The sequence below is a fragment of the Dipteris shenzhenensis genome, chromosome 22 (assembly GCF_047967505.1).
Source record: "Dipteris shenzhenensis isolate YYH24624 ecotype China chromosome 22, Dip_SZ_1.0, whole genome shotgun sequence".
Lineage (NCBI taxonomy): Eukaryota > Viridiplantae > Streptophyta > Polypodiopsida > Gleicheniales > Dipteridaceae > Dipteris > Dipteris shenzhenensis.
The window spans coordinates 2,485,696-2,505,047 of record NC_141617.1 but is presented as its reverse complement, the minus strand read 5'-3'; the positions used below and the strand labels follow the sequence as shown (position 1 = coordinate 2,505,047).

The window sequence follows — 19,352 nt, the reverse complement described above, 5'->3', positions numbered from 1 at the left end:
TCCTCAGGACGAGGTCTTTACCTACCAGCTACAAGAAAAATTACCACTACCCGAATTTGTAACTCGCTTGACTATGGTTGAAGCTAAAATTTGGCTCCATTCTATTTCTTCTTATATCACACATTGCATAGTACTAAATTGTTACTTTAAGAGGCCTCGAGCCTCCAAGTCGGAAAAGGTAACATGAAATGACTTCTCAGACTTGTCGATGAAATATGGCTTGAGTAGGATTTCACTCGGTTTTAGTCCATCCTCACCATGGGTTCACAATGAGGGCACGGCGGGGATCTAAAAATTCTTCTATATGTAACCAAAATGCTGAGTAGTCCAAACAGTCTTAACACTATTTGGCAGGGGATTATGCAACTCCTTCAGCAAATTTCCAAACTCTCTTTCTTTTTGCCTTCCAATGCAGTTGCATGGCTTAGGAGAAATCCAGCCTTCATTACAAAGAGCGCCCACTGCAGTCATTGCACTGTCACACAGATCTCGGGATTAGATTTTTCAGCCCCAGCTTCCTCACAACGTTATAACACTTTTTGGGGGATGATTGGGAGTTTTATTGCATGGCACATCTAAAAGTCTTGTGCTCTCCAAGTGCAAGATAATATTCTGTGGCTGCTTAAGAATACTCGCCCATTTGGAGTGCTATCATCCACATGTAAAGTGGCTTTGCAACTGCCTTCAATTGGTTCTGTCAAAGGAAAACAATTGTCAAGATGAATGAATTATTAATTTGCAACACCTGTGATGGAAGCCAGAGCAACTCCAAAGTGTCCCATGGTTTCCTTGGGACCTGGCATCCAATTATAATATGCACCACCACCATGACTGGCATGAGTTGGCATTCACCTTACTTTTCTGCACTGATGGCCTTTGCAAAACATCTTTTTCTTTGAAGGAGCGTGTAAAGAAGGAATCTTTGAACCCCTCACGTTTCATTTTATCACTATAACTTAATCACCATTCTTCTGGGCTTCCTTTGGTTTACAGAAAGTGAAACTCCATATTCTAAATGAAAAGTGCATGATCCTTGCTACGAGTATATTTATCCACACTCTGAAAACCTTGTAGACATTGTCTTAAATTGAAAGCACACCATAGAACATCAAAAGGCATTAAATGCATGATACAATACAAACTTTGCTCCATCAACTTGATGAATTCCTGTTTTCTGTTATCCTCTAAATATATACAGCTCATTTTCATAACTTGAGAATGAGAAATAGTCTACTATGCCCAAATTTGTACATAGTAAGAAACTAGCATACTTGCCCTGCTTAATATTCCATGGCTACCTTTGGCAGCCAGTAACTGCCTTTAGCCTGTGTTATTATGTCGCCCATTTTTAGGATGCCCAGGATCCTTATAGAAGGCTGCACCATAACTCCCAGCAATGGCTTTCATAAAAGAAACAACATCTTCTGATGATGGAAGAGAATAACGAGCATTTGAACGCTTACGACCAACTGCACAGGAGAAATAATTTTCCCCTTTTAGATCAAGCACAGAAGACCCCTCTTGCCTTCCGAATTCATCATCTAATGGCCCTTCCCTGAGAGACCTATCCTTGTTGGTAGCCCTAACGTGGCTGCCATTATGAGTAGCTGATGCTGATGAGACACCTTTTACACGTCCTCCACTAGCCTTAACCGTGCCTGCACTGGATTTGCTTGCACCCGTACTTATCTTATTTGAACCCTTGGTCATAGTCCTTTCCCCAGCCTTGAGTCCTGGCCTCCGATCTATCAGACCCTTCCCATCAAGAAGCTTTCCATTACTGTTGTGTTCTCTTTCAAAAGGAAGCTCTGGCTCAAAAAAATTGTAGATGTCTTCATCCTGAAGGACGTGAGTATGTGTAAGCTTAAATCCAACACAAATATTAATGTATCCTATACTTATTTTCAGCTAATCCTACTCCATCATTTTGCATCAGAAACATAAAACAAGTTTGAGGGTGGATTGATTTCAATTCAAACAAGACTTTTCTTCAAAAATAAATATTGATGAAAATGCCACAGTTTAAGTTGACATAAACAGAATTTCAATAAGAGCATACAGCTCCAATCCATGGCTTCTAAACATGCAATTAGAAAGAGAGAACAGCAACAGAAATACTCTATAAAAGGAAATTGGGAAGACAGGATGATACCTTGCTCAAAAAGTGCCCTACACATAGAACATAATCAATGGGCGTAGTTATCTTTTTTCTATGTACAATCTCTCCTAAAATACGGTCAATTGCAGCACCCTGCTCAACCAAAAAAGGTGACATGTAAATATTTGCACAAACATTCAGCTGAGGTAATTACTATTACTATCCATCAGAAATGGGTAAGTTCCAAAAGAGGCATTCTTTCAATATTTCTTGCTGCAGGATTAAAAAGTACCCATACATGATGTAAATTGTTGTCTACTATATATGCTTTGAAAAATTCAACGAGTAATCTGAAATGAATGATGTATTGAATCAAGGTCCCCATCACATTCTACCTTTGAGACTCCAACAGGACGAACTTCCACGGACCTTCCACCTTGGACAACGTCAACCGCAGCATTTGAAATTGGACCAGTCCATAAATGTTGCAGCATGTCCCTTGCTTGTACTCTACCAAATTCCACATCTACATTCCAATTTCCAAGCCATATCAAACCTAGCTTGAAACTCCTGCATACTTGACAATCGTCTATATTTTGTTTCATCCATACCATACATACCAAGCTCATAATAAAATGTGTGCACAATGGGTGTAGATACCTGCATATTTGTAATTCCAAACCAAAGACGTCTCACGAACTTCAACATATGAACGTGGTGTCCTTTCACGAAAATAATCGAAAACAAGCTGCAAAAATATATATTTATGTATGAAAACGATCAATGTGAAGCCACATTTTTAGTTTTGTTGTCAATTTTCTATTTGCCAAAACATGTACAAGTTCAATGCATGATAGATAGACATTGCACATTAATAGAAAAACATTGTGCTAACAATCTAAAGCTTCCCCCTTAATAACATGTAAGAAGTTCTATTCGTGACACAAAGAAATGCATACCAAGATGAGAAAATCTTATGCATCGCTCAAACTTGAACATTTCTTCCTACACTTCACTTACCAGGAAAACACTACAGTATATTAGCATCCAAACCTTAGAAGCATAGTTGACCTTGATGTCCATAATCCTTGAAACGGAGTCAAAGATCTATATGCTACTAAATAGATGGAGCCTTGACATAAGGTAACTCCTCCATACATAGATCCTGCTAACACAATGGAAAAAGTTCCCATGTAAACCTGACTCCACATTTGATTGGCAATCCCTACTACACATTTTCTTGACTAGATCCAGTGTCTGAAAAAGTATATTGCACCTTAGAAAACAAAAGCAAAGAGCCTACCAAGCTCTAACAAATTGTCTCAAAATCTATAGATCCTATCGGGTCTCTAAAGGACATTAATAATATCATATCATACCTATTATATACACAATGGGCTGCAATCTTCCATAATATCAAGAAAACAACGAATGAGAAGGAAATAATGAATACTCAGGCTGTATTCAATGAGATCAAACAAGATGCCATTACCTCACATCCCTAAGGAAAGCCTCTCCTTTGTCTCAAGCTGCTTGAATGTCTCTGGGCATGTATCCCATCAATCCTCTGGAAGATATAATCCTTTCTACACAGTGAAGAGTGGATGGCCCACCAAGAGGCCCAAATAAACAGTTAGTTTGCTGTTAGATGGGATATGTTTTCTAAAGTCAAATCATGAAAAATCAAGCATTTGGCGATGGAAATGATCAGAAGGGCATGTAGACAGCATTGGTTGACACTATAGCTAACACTAGAAAAGCCACCCTGTAACTCAAAGATACCACATATAACCATATAGTCCGAAGCCTTCATTAGGATTAAAAGACCATTTTGAGGCTCAGCTTTAAAAAGACACCCCAAACTCTTTAAATTTTTTTGGTTGGGGTTTTGAAAAGGGAGGCCTCCTAGTTTCCTCAAGAACTATTCAAAGAAAAACTTTCAGACCAGCCACAGATCATGGGTATCTCTTCATCCCAGGTTGCTGTTCCAGTCACTACAATCATCGATGCGAGGGCTGTGGTTATAAGGCTGCTGTTCCATCACTGGACTCTGAAAGAATTTCCTACAATGGGGAGAGAGTTCCATCAACTGGACGATCAAAATTGTCACATTCAGCTCGCAATACTCCTCCCACACTGTGTTAATCTGTGTTTGCTCCACCGGCCATTCAGCTTCGTCTTCGTTTGAGGTTCTGTTGCCCTCATATGTTCCTTCATTCTACTCCATTGATCATTTCTCAAGACGCCGACCCGATGCTTCTCCCACTTTGACAAGTGGTTCTTTTTGTCTCAGCTAGAATATTGGAAAAAACGCATGAAAGAAAGTTTACTTTTTCAATGCTTGGACAAAGATCATAGGGCCCAAATGCTCAAGTAATGGAAAAAAAATCCACAAGGACGAACTGATCAACTCCCTAGGTAGATGTATGGTACAAAGACTCCATTCCTCAATACCTCAAAATATAAAGAGGCAAAGGTGTATCACCAAAACTTGTTAACTCTCTTCTACAACGTGATAGTCTACATTTGGTCCAAAAGATTTTAGTAATCCCATACGGATCAAAGTAGAAGACAATCCATACATGAAATGCTCCATTTACATTGGTTGAAAACTTAAAATTGTCATCAAACAAAGATATGACAAAGGGCATAGACAAGAAAGTATGGGATACTATGATACACATTTATTAAAGATTAAGGTTATAATGAAGCCATGGATTTCTAAATTATGCTTATGGACATGAAAAATGTACTCCTATCTTACGAATGAACCTATTGGTTAGTCCAAAGGACTCATTTCTTTTGTAGAGAAAGAAAGCATTATAGACTCCAAGGAGGAAATTATATACACATGGAGGTGTCGCAACTGAGGCCTAGATCGAGACACAACAGACTCGCTAGCACGTAACACGAATGAGGCTTCGAGACCTCCCATCCATGTTTGTTGGACGAGGGGCACAACCAATGGGGGTGGCAATGGCACTTGTTCAACGGAGAGAGATTGCAAGGAGAACACAATGGATCAAGCAGGTTGATCGATACCAACACTCTATCATGGGTTTTAGCCCTTCGTGGCACCAATCCCCACCAGGGTGTTGGGGTAAAGGCACATTGCCACCCATGACTGTCCTAAGACAGTCGTAGGGTGAAGACCTAATCCTAATAAAACCTTTGAGTTTGTGGTGTGGCTCAACGCATTCTTTACACACCCACACTCCCTAGTGTCTACTGTCCCCTACTGTTCCACTCCCCTCTTTCCCTCACAAGTGGTATCAGAGCCTACCTCCTCCCTCTCTCACTCCGGTCTACCCCTCCCTCTCCCCTCGGGCCTCGTGCCCTCTCTCAGCAGCAGCACGCGGTTCTTCAAGGGCAGCAGTGAGCTCTTTAGCTCGCTAGCAAGCGACTATCGGCAGCTCCAAGGTGGGCGCAGCCAGCGCGCGCAGGGCGCAGCATCGGCCGCACGCAGCCAGGCCAGCTGCAGCCTGCAGCTGCAAGCTGCCAGCTGCAGCCAGGCTGCACAGGCAGCTGGTCGTGACCGCGACCAGCCGCGACAGGCAGCCAGCCGTGCAGCTGTTAGCTGCCGGGTCGTGTGACCAGCAGCAACCGGCTGCACACAGGCAGCCGACCTCCATCAGCGGGCTGTGAACAGCCGCGAACAAACCGGCCACGCACAGATCTTACTGTTCAGCACGTCCTCGGGACGCGTGCACGTACAGGTACAGCCGTACCGGCTGTACCCTCACCCAAGGTTCGAGTGCATTTTTTTTGAGAATTTCGACAGTTTCTTTTGGGGGATCCGTGCCCTCGCAAGTACAGGGTACAGCAGGTACTCTGTGCAGGCACAGCAGGTACTTGCAGGTACAACAAGCACAGAAATTTTTTTTTGGGGAAGAAGGAAAAGAGTGAAGAGCACTCTGCTCTTTTGCATGGTACATGCAAGTACGCGCAGGTACAAAGTACAACAAGGCTGTTTATGCATTTCCCGAGGATTACTCAGAGTAAAACTGTGTTTTTTTGAGGTACAACAAGTACTCTCATTGTCCCTCTTGCTAGGAGGTGACCGGGGCCACAGTGTGTGGTTGTTTGCACAGTTTTTGACGGGAGATCATATGCCTTGATTTTGCAGAGGGCTTTTATGCTTTTGCTGAGTGCAAATCTCAGTTTTCAGGTGACAATTTCATAGGGCTTTTGCCTGACAGTGAATGCAGTGTATGCCTTGGGGCAGTGTGGAGCCAGGGTGCCCACATTGGTCTCGTTTTCCGCAGTGTATCAGTGACATTTCTCTGCAGGTCACATTTTGTATACGGCACTTAGAAAATCTCAGTTGAGCCACGCTTGGCCAGGGCGCATCAAGTTTACTCGGTCCCTAATTGTCCATCGTTGATAGTGCTCAAAAGATTTTCTTTTTCGGTGTTTGTACGTTGGGATCTGTGTTGTTACTGTGCACACAGGCAGTTTATGCATTACATTGTCAGGTGAAAGTGCCAGGAGAGCGCTGAATTTTGTATGCTACCTCATTGTTGAGGGTGTTTATCACTTGGTACAGGTATTGATCAAGGGGCTTTTGCCCAGATTGTGCTTGAGAGCACTTTGGTCACTGTGTAGAGACTTCAGATGCCTTTTATCCCCTTGACATAAGGGTGATTTGTTGGGATTTGTCCCGTGCTTTGTTGCAGGTTTGTGACAGGCTGAGGTGTTTGGAGCATTTTTCAGTGGTCAGTATAGTGTATGCCAGGTGGTTGATGCATGTTTAATCAGTGCAATACCTCATCTGAGGTGGGAGAAGTGATCAGGACATCAGTGTTTTGTGTTTCGTCAGATGATGATGCACTTGTAAAGCACTTGTGGAACAGCTGCAGCATTCTGTAGTTACTGTTTTATGCCTATTTGAGCACGGTACAGTGTGTCAGAAGGTACAGTGACTGGAGGGAAAATTTTCTGTTTTGCTGCAGGTTTTTTTGATAGTAAAAAACAGCACTATTGTGAGTGCTCCTGGCTCTTGATAGAGCAGGTTTTCTGAAAAATCAGAATTTTATTTAGTCATTTTTTGACTTACAGGGAGTCAAGCACTTTCCTTGTCTGATATGGCATCAGGGGGAAGTGAATCCTCAATGCTGAACATAAAGAAATTGGAAGGGGCACACAATTATGCATTATGGGCCGAACAGTGTTTAATGTACTTCTGTTGAAGAAGATTTCTAAGTCCATAAGGTTGAAGGGTGTCCAGCCATCTGGGATGGCAGATGATGAGTGGGAGGAGCTTGATTTGTCCGCAAGGGCATCTATCATGCTTACTCTCACTGATTCTCTTGTGTTCAATGTTCAGGCAGAAAAGACCTCTTATGGCCTATGGCAGAGGTTAGAAGAGTTGTATGCCCAAAAGAGCTCAGCCACTAAGGTTTATTGGCTGAAAAAGCTCGCTGACCTTCGCATGAAGGAAGGTACAGCTATGACCTCACATTTGAGTGAGTTCAATGCCATCTTTACACAGCTTATCGCACAGGGATTGAACCTTGATGAGGACTTCAAGGCTGCTTTCTTGTTGTGTACCCTCCCTGAGAGTTGGGACACTTTCAAGACCACCCTGTCAAATTCAAATGTCACTCTTATGTATACTAATGTGGAGATCTCTCTCCTTATGGAGGAGATGAGCAGGAAGAACAATATGGGCAGCAAGTCTTCCAATGCTTTGCAGGTGCAGGAAATAGGTAGGACTCAGCAGAAGGGGAGATCTGCTGGCAAGTCCAAATCCCGCAGTCAGTCCTGTGGCAAAAAGGATATTGAATGCTTTTACTGTGGCAAGAAGGGACACGTGAAGTCTAAGTGCTTCAAGTTTATACGGGATCAGAAAGCCAAGAACGCTGAGACAAAGGATGCAGGCAGTGGAAGCAAAGGCAAAGGCAAGGCCAAGGCGAATGACTTGGATGCAGTCAATGTTGCAGCAGAGGACAGTGATGGAGATAGACATGATGTTTTATGCTCTTCTGCTGTGATTGCACATACCTTGGTTGTTGATGGCCATGACATGCACACCTGGCTCTTGGATTCAGGTGCTTCTTTTCATGTTACACCTCATAGGGAGTGGTTTACTTCCTATACAGGTACTCATGGAGTTGTTCATCTTGGGAACAACTATGCATGTCAGATTGCAGGGATTGGCAGTGTACAGATTGTATTCCCTGACGGACGCATTTTCATGCTTGATGGTGTTCGCCATGTGCCGCAAATCAAGAAAAATCTGATTAGCACTGGCTTATTGGATGACAGTGGTTACCACACCACATTTGGGGATTCCAAATGGGTGATTACTGATGGCCAGGTTGTAGTGGCTGAGGGTTATAAGAGTGATACCTTGTACCCTCTTTATGTTTCCAGTGTAGGTAATCATGTTGTTGCCATAACCGAGCTGCCGAAGGTTTCATTGTGGCATAGCCGGTTGGGACACATGTCCGTTAAAGGAATGCAAGAACTGTCACGTTTGGGTTATCTGCCGTCTCTTTCATTTTCAGATTTGCCTACTTGTGATCATTGCATTTTTGGAAAGCATTCTATGACTCCTCATAAGAGGAGAACTCCCCAGAATAGAGCACCGCTTGATCTAGTGCACACTGATTTGTGTGAGATGCCACAGCTATCACTAGGGGGTGCAAAGTATTTCATTACTTTTATTGATGATGCCACACCAAAGTGTGGGTCTATTTCTTGAAGCATAAGAGCGATGCCTTAGATGCTTTCAAGGAGTTTGTCGCTCAGGTTGAGAATCGGACAGGATGCAGGCTGAAATGCCTCAGATCCGATAATGTCACATGCTTTTGTACAGTTATGCGAAGCTAAGGGCATTAAACAGGAACTCACAGCCCCTCATAATCCACCTCAAAATGGTGTGAGTGAGCGGATGAATCGAACTATTCAGGAGAAAGTTCGATGTATGTTGTCTTATGCTGCATTGCCCCATGGCTTTTGGGCAGAAGCCATGCAAACAGCAGTTCACCTAATTAACAGGTCGCCGAACAAGGCTTTGGAGCTGAAAGTGCCAGAGGAGGTGTGGTCTGGCAAGCCACCTTCATACAAGCACTTACGTGTGTTTGGCTGCGAGTGCTTTGCTCATGTACGCAAAGAGCTGTGCACCAAACTGGAGCCAAAGTCTTTCAGATGCATCTTCATGGGTTACGGTGACGAAGGTGAAATGGGGTACAGGTTATGGGATCCTGTCAAACGGAAGATTATACGCAGCAATAACGTCATCTTTAAAGAGGATAGTGTACACAAAGAACCCGTGCAACCTATGGAATACAGGAGGGTTGTTTATGATGATGTCGGACAGCAAAGAATGCCCATTAATATGCAGCAGCAGGCTGCTGTAAATAACCCTGTTCAAGAGGGTATACACGCTGAAAATCAGCCAGACAATTTTGCCAATGATGCACCACTGGATATGCCAGCAAATGGCGCTGTAGGACAGCCAAATATGGTGGTACAGCCACCCGTCATGCATGACGAACAGGCTAGACAGCAGCCTAATACGGAGCATTTTGTTAGGAGGAGCAATCGTGTACAACGGCCTCCTGACAGGTTTGTTCCAGGAGCCAATAATGTGGCTGATTTTATCATGCTGACAGATTGTGGTGAGCCTTCCAGCTTCAGAGAAGCTATGGGAAGAACAGAGAAAAGGAAGTGGGAGAAAGCCATGCAATCAGAAATGGACTCCCTACTTCAAAATGATACATGGGACTTGGTGCAGCTACTTGCAGGCAGAAAGGTTTTGCCATGCAAGTGGGTTTACAAAGTCAAAGTGGATTCAAATGCTTTACCGAGGTATAAGGCCAGATTGGTTGCCAAGGGATTTAAGCAGGAGAAGGGCATTGACTTTGATGAGATCTTTTCCCCTGTAGTCAAGATGACTACTTTGAGAGCAGTGTTAGCTCTTGTTGCTCATGAGGACATGGATTTATGTCAGATGGATGTGAAGACTGCTTTTCTTCACGGAGATCTCCATGATGAGATGTACATGAGTCAGCCAGAGGGATATGCTGTTAAAGGAAAAGAGAAGCTTGTGTGTAAGCTCAAGAGGAGCTTGTATGGACTCAAGCAGGCACCAAGGGAATGGTACAAGAAGTTTGATGCCTTCATGCAGTCCCAAGGGTATCATAGGTGTGAGACCGATCACTGCTTGTACACCAAACGGGCAAAGGATGGCAGTTTGATGCTACTCATTCTATATGTGGATGACATGCTGATTGCCAGCAAATCTCAGCAGGAGATTAGTGCTTTGAAGAAGCAACTGCATAAGTCTTTTGACATGAAAGACTTGGGTGATGCAAACCATATACTTGGTATGCGGATTATTCGTGACAGGTCCAAGGGACTTTTGTTTCTGTCACAGAAGGAGTACATTGGCAAAGTACTGCAGAGGTTTAAAATGGAGGGGGGGAAGTCTATTAGTACCCCGTTGCCTCCACATTTAAAACTCAGCAGTGAGGACAGCCCCAGATCAGATGATGATAAGGCTGAGATGGCCAAGGTTCCGTATGCATCTGCAGTTGGTTCTTTGATGTATGCCATGGTTGCCACTCGTCCGGATATTGCTTTTGCGGTGGGAGTCATCAGCAGGTATATGGCAAATCCAGGCAAGCGGCACTGGGAAGCAGTGAAAGGTGTCTTGAGGTATCTCAAGGGTACCAAAGACTTGTGCATATGCTATGGTAGGCAAGATGCATTGGTGCATGGTTTTACAGATTCAGACTATGCAGGAAATGCAGATAACCGGAAGTCTACTACCGGTTATGTTTTCACATTTGCAGGAGGTGCTATATCATGGGTGTCTCGTTTGCAGAAATGCATTGCACTGTCAACCACAGAAGGTGAATATATTGCAGCCACTGAGGCTTGCAAGGAAGCAATATGGCTTACTCGGTTGGTGGGAGATTTGGGCATTACAGGAGATATACCAGTTTTGCATTGTGATAGTCAGAGTGATATCATGTTGGCAAAGAATCCGGTCTTTCATCAGAAGACCAAGCACATAGATGTGAAATATCATTTTATCACGGAGGTACTGGAGGAAAAGCAGCTTGAGCTTGTGAAGGTGCACACTGATGATAATCCTGCAGATTTGCTCACTAAGAGCTTGCCTACAGAGCGGTTTGCACATTGTCGCCGCATCATGGGATTAGGATGAGACCATTCTTATTTTATGGTCTTGTATACAGTAACTGTATATTGCTGTAATTTTTATTCTTTTCTCCCCTTTAGGCACATTGGCCTTTAGGTGGGAGGTTGTTGGGGTAAAGGCACATTGCCACCCTTTAAATGTTACGACCGCTATGACTGTCCTAAGACAGTCATAGGGTGAATACCTAATCCTAATAAAACCTTTGAGTTTGTGGTGTGGCTCAACGCATTCTTTACACACCCACACTCCCTAGTGTCTACTGTCTCCTACTGTTCCACTCCCCTCTTTCCCTCACAAGCAGGGTCTATATCTCCCAAGTTCCTCCTATACATTCTCAATCGCCTAGTGGACCTGGTTCCTTGGGCAACATACAAAGGACCAGCACAGTGATAATGCATTGTAGATATATCTTTCCTCCCATGGGTTCACATGTTTAGTATTTGTATTTGTCTTGGCTGCGGATGCCTTCTTAGTGGCTCCACCCATTCCGCTCATTGTATCTGCATTTTTAAGTTTCATAGACCCTTCGATCTTTCGGAGACTTTCAAGTTGAGAGGTCCACCTCTTGACTTAAAGAAACCTCAAACATACTTAAGGACTTGAAACCACCACTTTTCAATGGGGAAGAAAAAGAACACAACAAGGATGCGATTAATATGTTCTTGCAAAAATGGCAGGACTTCAATCGACTCAAGAATAACCCTCCTGAAAATCAAGTCATGGAAGCGAGTCTTTCCCTGGGAAATGAGACTTATAAATGGTGGATGAGAGCCTCAGAGAAAATGATAGAATCCCTAGGTATTGGGCTGAATTTGAACAAGCCTTTTTAAAAGAGTTTTCACCTGAAAATGAGTTAGAAAGAGCGTGGGAGGCTTGACACAATTATACTATGGGTAAGAACACTCTAGTCCAGTACATAGCGAACTATAGGAAGGCAGTCCTTAACCTGAAAGGAATCGATGAATTCCAGAAGATAAGGGGTTTCGTAAGAGGTTTGAAAGACACCTATATAAGGTTGAGGTGAGAAGAAATTCTCCCAAGACCTTTGAAGAAGCAATTAAGTATGCCCAAATATACAACGACACAATGGGGGAATCCAAAGCTGGAACTTCGGAACAAACATGTTTTGTTCCTAAGTTTAATCAATTTCCCAATTTGAAAAGAAAGGGGCACTTCAAGGAGGAGGCTTCACAAGCATCACCTAAGAAACCTCAAACACAAAAATATCATCTCTTGAAGAAAGAGGATTATGAAAGGGCCAAGCAAAACAATCTTTGCTTCAAATGTTTCGACAAAGATCACATGGAAATGGTGACACACCACAGGTTGGTGATAAAGGACTCAAATGGAAACTATATACAATTGAGGATGGCTACCTACTCTACAAAGGTAGAGTATGTGTCCCGGATAATAATGACCTTAGGCGCCAAATTCTTTTCGAGTGTCACGATAGTCCGAGTGCTAGAACCCAGGAATTTAGAAGACAAATGGGCTTCTGAAGAGACAATGTTTTTGGCCTGAAATAGATAAGGGCATCCAAGACTATGTATTGAAGTGCCAAAAATGCAAAGTCCATAAGGCTGAACGCCTTAAGTTAGGAGGTCTCCTGCACCCATTGGATTCCATCTGGCAAATGGGAAAGTATCTCCTATTATTGGATTACCTAGGACACAGAGGGAGCACATATCTATGTGGATAATTGTGGATCGATTGACCAAGTTAGCTCACTTTATTCCAACCAATGAAGAGGTTAAAACTCCTAAATTAGCTAGGTTATTTATAGAGCATATTTATAAATTGTACACGCTACCAACCGGTATTGTTAGTGACCAGGATAGCAACTTCAACAGCCATTTTTGGAGGGTTGTGTTCATGAGGTTGGAAACTTCTTTGAACATGAGCAACAGTGATCATCCAGAGAGTGATGTGGGACTCAAAAAGAGAAGGTTCAAGCGGCCAAAGACTTTCTTGAAGATTGAATTAAATGCTGAAGTTAGCTAAAGATAGCATCAGAAGAGCTCATGATAGAGCACGAAGTTATGCAAGCCCCCACCGTAGAAGGTTGGAGTTTGAAGTAAATGAGAAAGTCTTTCTCAGGGTACCTAAATCTTCAGAATCTCTAAAGACAAGTGAATATTTCCTAGGTATTGTGGACCATTCACAATACTTAAGAGAATTAGAGAGCTTGCTTACACATTAGCCTTACCCGAGGGATGTAGAGCACACCCAATTTTTCATGTAAGTAGGCTAAAAAGAAAGTTCAGAGATGATGATAATCTCATTGGAAATAAAGTCCTAGTTGAACTCATTGAACCTCCTACTTTACCACATGAACCAAAAAAAATTTAGATAGAGAAGAAAAAGGAACACGACATACAGTATGGCAAGAATGTCTACTTAAGTGGAAAGATAGACCTCAAGACAATTCAACATGGGAAAGGGTAAGCAATCTCTAGAGGAGGTTTCTTAATTTTGTTTTCCAGGACGTAAACAATTTTTAACCGGAAGGGAATATTACGTCAAGCATAATCGCGGAAGACTGGGAAACCATAGTGCTCGACAGCACTTGCATTTCGGCGTGGCTTTGAAGACTTGAGTCTAGGCTTAGGCAAGGAGGGGTGTAATGCGAGGTCCCTGAGAGGACTTAAAGGCTCCGACATCCTCAATCCCTCAAGCCACAATATCATTGCTCTGGAAATTTCTCACCAAAACCTACTTTTAATCAAACTCCACCTTCATGTTGTTGAAAGCAAATTCTTTGCAAGAGTTGGCACGTACAAAAGTTTTGTGCACACCATCATGAGTAGAAAAAGGAATAAAACCTCTCCCTTTTACCAAACAATTCAAAATATCACTGATGGTGACACCCAACTCTCGATATACAGGTTCAAGCTGTGAGAACCACTGCTTCTGCCGGGTCATCTGGCAACTAGCTCCACTGTCAAAAGGTACCATGGGTCCTTAGAAGTAGATACAAGTGCCATCTCATTGACCTCATGAAGTGTAAGCGACATTCATCGACTCTTCCTTTGGTTTTGCAAGGATAGACTTAGACTTCTTTGCCTTTTCTTCCAACAATCCTCGACATAATGCCCAAGCTTCTGACAATAGAAACGACTCACCTGCTTCTATTATAAGAAGCTACACACATTTAAGGCCTAGTTGGCACTCATCGAGTTTCCTGTGAAGCTCATCTATTACAGGAACAACTACTTGCAGATTTCACAGGAAGGCTTCATTGACCCACTATGACATACACGGATCCATCTCCCCCATTGCTTGAGGATATTGATCGGGCAGTTCCGTGTCTCATCACACCGACTCCGCATTAAGAGAGGATGGGCTAAGGGGATTCCTAGAGAGTAGTTGCATCTATAGTTTATGTGATTGGTAGGAGATCAAGTCAGAAAAGCACTTCGCTTTTAGATGCATATATACAATGAGATCCGAGTTCGCTATCATTATCTCTTCAGGGAGGATTTTGGACTTAGCGACTTTCATTCATGAGGCCGTTCGACACAAGGAGCATTTGTAGTACAAAAAGTACAGTGCATTATGGTCACATGGATGGCATTTTCGTGTGGAACGCATCAATTCAAGGCTCAAGTCACCTATGGTTGTGCAATCGTGGCTAACTATCTACAATGGTCTCAATGCTATAGTTAGGAGAGACAACAATGGTTTCTTTGCCATTGACTCCACTGGACCCTCGACCAATGAAAGTGATACTTTAGTTCTTCCAGAGCATTGTGAGCAGGTACATACTAATGAATTGATTAAAAGCTAATATCTTCAAGATGGCGGACCAAAGGACCAGAGCGAAAGACACGGCAGCCTTGCCAACAGGTTGAGCCACATATCAGCCTTGGGGACCTTCCCTCCATGCATGATTATGCCTCACCTAACCCTCATCCGACTCAGATCATGAAGGCAATGAAGAAGACACATATGACGAAGATAAAGTTATATCAATGGTATCAAGTTTCACCTTTGTTGCCTGATCAAATCCAAGTTATACAGCAAAGCAACGTTTAAGGAGAATGCAACAAAAGAACCATAGACAAGACCAATAGAGGTAACCGTGGCACTTGTCTGACGCGCCGCCATGCTAGAAGACCGCAATAGACCACACATGCCCACCGTCGCCAATGCTCTATCACAAGCTTTATGCCGCCCCGCAGCCTCTTACATCACCAAGCTCCCTCTTAGGCTTCACTGCTCTGCCAGGTTCCGGATGATCACCACAGTGCTGCCGCATCATAGCTTCCATATGTATTGGTGTTTCTATGATTATGACTATGTTGTATTCATCTTGGGTGTTGATGCCCACTTACACACTCCATCCTTTTAGCTCATTGTATCAGGTTCTTTCAGTCTCATAGACCCTTTGGTCTTTCGAAGACTTTTAATAAAGTTTTTTTCTTTCTTGTCCATGTTCTGAGTCCTGACCATTCTTTAAAGTGGATTCTCCCATAAGTTTTCCACCCTTGGTCTTGTACTTCTTGCCCTTCCCTTGGACCACCAAAGCAGAGCATGAGGTCTTTGTGTCATATAACCTCATGATTGAAGATCACCGAATGTCTCTAGTCCCCGGATAAATCAAGAAGCTAAAGAGGAGTCTGAATCCATCTTTGAAACAACAATGGTCACCACTCCGACTCAGATACACCGTGTTGTTGCTCTATGGGACAGTACACAAATGCAAAGGCTACGGAAAGAGATCCCTATCAATCGGACATCAGCTGACCATCTGAGTGATGGGACCTATGTATGCTGTTTCTGGGACCAACTCTGCCAGTCGGCGAAGGATAGAAGAGATGATCTTGGCCGACAATGGCTCTGAATCGTGGGACTGGCGCCGTGTAGGAAGGAACACAGAAATAGAGTGCTATGTGAGCATCTAGGGCTCTGATACAATGTATAAAAATAGAGAGGGATATGCCCAGATAGAGAAGTTCACACTGACCAATCCCTTCACACGAGTTCAAATCAGACATACTGAGAGAGCAGAGTCGTACTGAACTGAATTTCATTACAGCAGCTAAAAAGGATGAACCAGGTATGGCTCACTATAGGGTCCCCTTGGTCAGAAAGATCTGCTGCTGCAACTGAATCCTTGCAAAGGAAGGGATGTAGAGACACTGGAGGTGAGCGGACTGAGCTAGAGAGGAGAGGGGGAGGGGCTTTATAGGCACCAAACTGGGCTGACCAGTAGGTAGTTGGCCAACCAGCTGGTCAGTCTGTCTGAGCTGTCTGCATTTTGACTGGTCCAGTGGCCTATAAAAAGCCTAGACCATGCTTTTCTCAGGCCTGGGAGCTGCTACTGTGCCCCTCCTGCTGCTCCAGAAAAGGAGCCCAGTGGCTTGGCAAATCCAATCAGAAGGATCCCCCAAAACCTTCTAGCATAATAACACCTTCAAAACATGTCCCAGGGCAGTCCTAATGTCCTCACGAAGAGGGCTCATAGGCAGGCGTTGCCCCATACTTCAGCACCCCGTACTCAGAGCATGTGTTAAGTGTGTGTGGGGGCTACATGTGGCACACCCTACGGGTTTCTACACTCTTGAAGAGTTTTGGTGTTTTCCATGCAGGGGGCCCAGAATCGTTCGATAATTAGGACCCCCAACTAAAGTAAGGGGACTTTGTTAAGGTTAAGCCACTAGTTACTAGGTGAGTTTGTCCTACAATTTCTGTAACAAGTGATGCATCTACATCCCTTTAAATATCAGTTCAGCTACTTTCTTAAGCAGAATGCACTCATGAGTTTTAAATCACTTCAGCAGTTCACTCAGCCAAAAAGCTTAGTCATGTGCCTTGCTGAATTATCAAGTGTTATGTTATAAACCTTTGTCTAACATTTGGGTGGCATGTTGTTGAATTTATAATGTAGTTTGCATTGCACTATAGTTTAAGCTGTTCTTGACAAAATCATAACATGTCCCGACTTACAAGAGTAAGAGAAGGATGACAATTCGAAAAATATGGTTCTTTCAAGTGCAAGGGATATAAAGTTCACCCATGACGCTCCACATGGCCAGCTTCCGAATACTAGAATTAAACTAAGAGAAAGATATGAACAAACCTGGACACTCTCCATCCAATCCATGTTCAAATGCTCCGGCATGGTGGTTTTCCAATCTCCACGAGTATGTCGGAGGAACATACCATTTTCAGCAGCTAACCACAAATCAAACTTCCCAAAGGCCTGCATGTAAATGGTTAGCCTAACATAAACATCTTCAAAAGGATGAAAAAAGTGCTCCAAACACTCCAAGAACAAAACAAATAAAGCCAAACAAATATAAATAAGATGAAAATTTTCCCTATAAATGTATTCAAAGCTTCATTTCTTGGCAATTGTAATAAAACCAAAAATAAAAAATCAAGCAACCAATGGACAGAGCTTAGCAACCATCGACCTAAAGGACATGTGTGTAACGACACAGGTCAGAGTCAGAGCCCGTCCCAGGATCTCATGCCCCTGTATGAGGTTCCCTCGAGACCTCTTTCTTTTCCCCGTCGCATAGTACCTTCTTTTGTTGCTATGCGGAGCGTCCTCTTAGACACCCCTCCCAGTACAGCCTCGTCCTCGCAGCTTTTCACTCCTAGTTTATCAAGATCTTTTGCAAGTGCGGTCACAGATTTCGCTCAGTACCCAGACATGCATGAGGGTTGCGAGATCCTAACAGATGAGATCGAGCGAGATTTTCAGTCACCCATGCTTACAGGCACCTCGTCGTAGATTCTTCCTCTTCCTCTCCCTCATTCCAGGTGCAGAGTTAGGACGGCTCAGCCCTTTTCAGCTCTTCTGACTCCTAGACCTGACCCCAGGATGGTTGACAGAGATCTGCACATTGAGTTTTGGTCCTTTTTGGCTGGAGGGGTTTCCACAGACTCCCTCACTAGATTGGAACTTCTCCCGGTATTTTGTCGACGGTCAGAGGAGGTAAAGGAGTACTTGGGATTTGTTACTCTATCCAGAGAGGGGCACATTCTTCGTTTCTCTGCAGGCAGCTTTCGTTCTCGGGGGAGCGAAAGCTGGTCAGCTGAGCTACTTGACAACGAGATTGCTTGACATCGGTTCACCGTATTGTCGGCTCGCAGATTCATTCTTGCCCTAGGACTCTTCGACCTGGCTTTGGTGGCAGGGCCTTTCTGTTTCTGTTCTTTGAGGTTCAGGGAGACTTTGATTTGCCCAGGAGTGCTGGTTGGTTTGACTTTCAGCTCCTCAGTTCGCGCCAGAGTATTATTCCCTTGGATGGAGCCATTTTACATGAGTTGAGGCAGATCTGGAGCTTGATCAGAGACCGACTTTGGATTGCGCCGTCAGAGAGAGTCATTTGTGCCGCTGCCATTGGCATCCCCTCACTTCCATCCGATGTCTAGGCTATCCATCATTTCTTGGAATGCGAGAGGACTGAACGGCCGCAGATTTATCTCAGATGCAGATGGTCATAGATCGGGAGTTCCTAGATTGTAGTTGCTCAAGGACCCCCTTTGGTTTATTTCCCCAGGGTCCCCTCCAGACATTGTGCTTATCCAGGAGCATAAGCTCTCCCAGGACAGGATTGACAGATACAGATCCTTACTCAGAGGACAGAGCCGCACATTTTGGAGCCCACCGGATGGTACGAGGGGAGGGGTTTGCATTTCAGTTTCAGCCAGGTGGGCCCCAGAGATCACCCAAGAGGATTTTCTAGTGGAGAGCAGGGCATGCTATGTTATTCTTCAGATTGAGAGCACAACAGTTGGTGTTCTCAATGTGTATGCTCCCACGGATCCAGCCCGCAGACATGCTTTTTGGAGACAGCTCAGAGAGTCCCTTCCTCAAGCAGACACCTGGATTGTTGGAGGAGATTTCAACATGGTTGAATTCTCTGAAGACAAGTCGGGCCAGACAGAGGGTGGCCTTTCTGATAGGGAGAGAGTGGAGTGGGATAGTTTTGTTTTGCATGGTGGACTTCATGATGCAGCTCGATTGGACGACTTTCGTCACTTGGCTGACAGTGTTCAGTTCTCTTGCTCCGGGGTTTTCCATGGCTCTCTCTCTTTGGTCGGACTTGACAGATTTTATATTGGCCA

The 19,352-nt window shown here is 43.8% G+C and overlaps 1 protein-coding gene across 2 annotated transcripts in view; it reads right to left on the bottom strand.

Annotated features, from left to right (window-relative positions):
* Positions 1–1,067: 1,067 nt before the first annotated feature.
* The window catches only part of LOC147887616 (alpha,alpha-trehalose-phosphate synthase [UDP-forming] 1-like), a 266,990-nt gene continuing 248,705 nt past the window's right edge, over positions 1,068–19,352 (bottom strand). Inside the window, exons 13-17 of one of the 2 annotated variants that reach the window (XM_087393097.1) lie at positions 17,353–17,475; positions 2,759–2,846; positions 2,494–2,624; positions 2,153–2,251; positions 1,068–1,839 (exon numbers count right to left, since the gene is read on the bottom strand). In XM_087393097.1, the coding sequence (XP_087249223.1) occupies positions 1,321–1,839; positions 2,153–2,251; positions 2,494–2,624; positions 2,759–2,846; positions 17,353–17,475 (960 nt within the window). In that variant the 3' untranslated portion in view covers positions 1,068–1,320. The remainder of the gene's footprint in view (positions 1,840–2,152; positions 2,252–2,493; positions 2,625–2,758; positions 2,847–17,352; positions 17,476–19,352) is intronic. The other variant, XM_087393098.1, reaches the window with a different exon arrangement.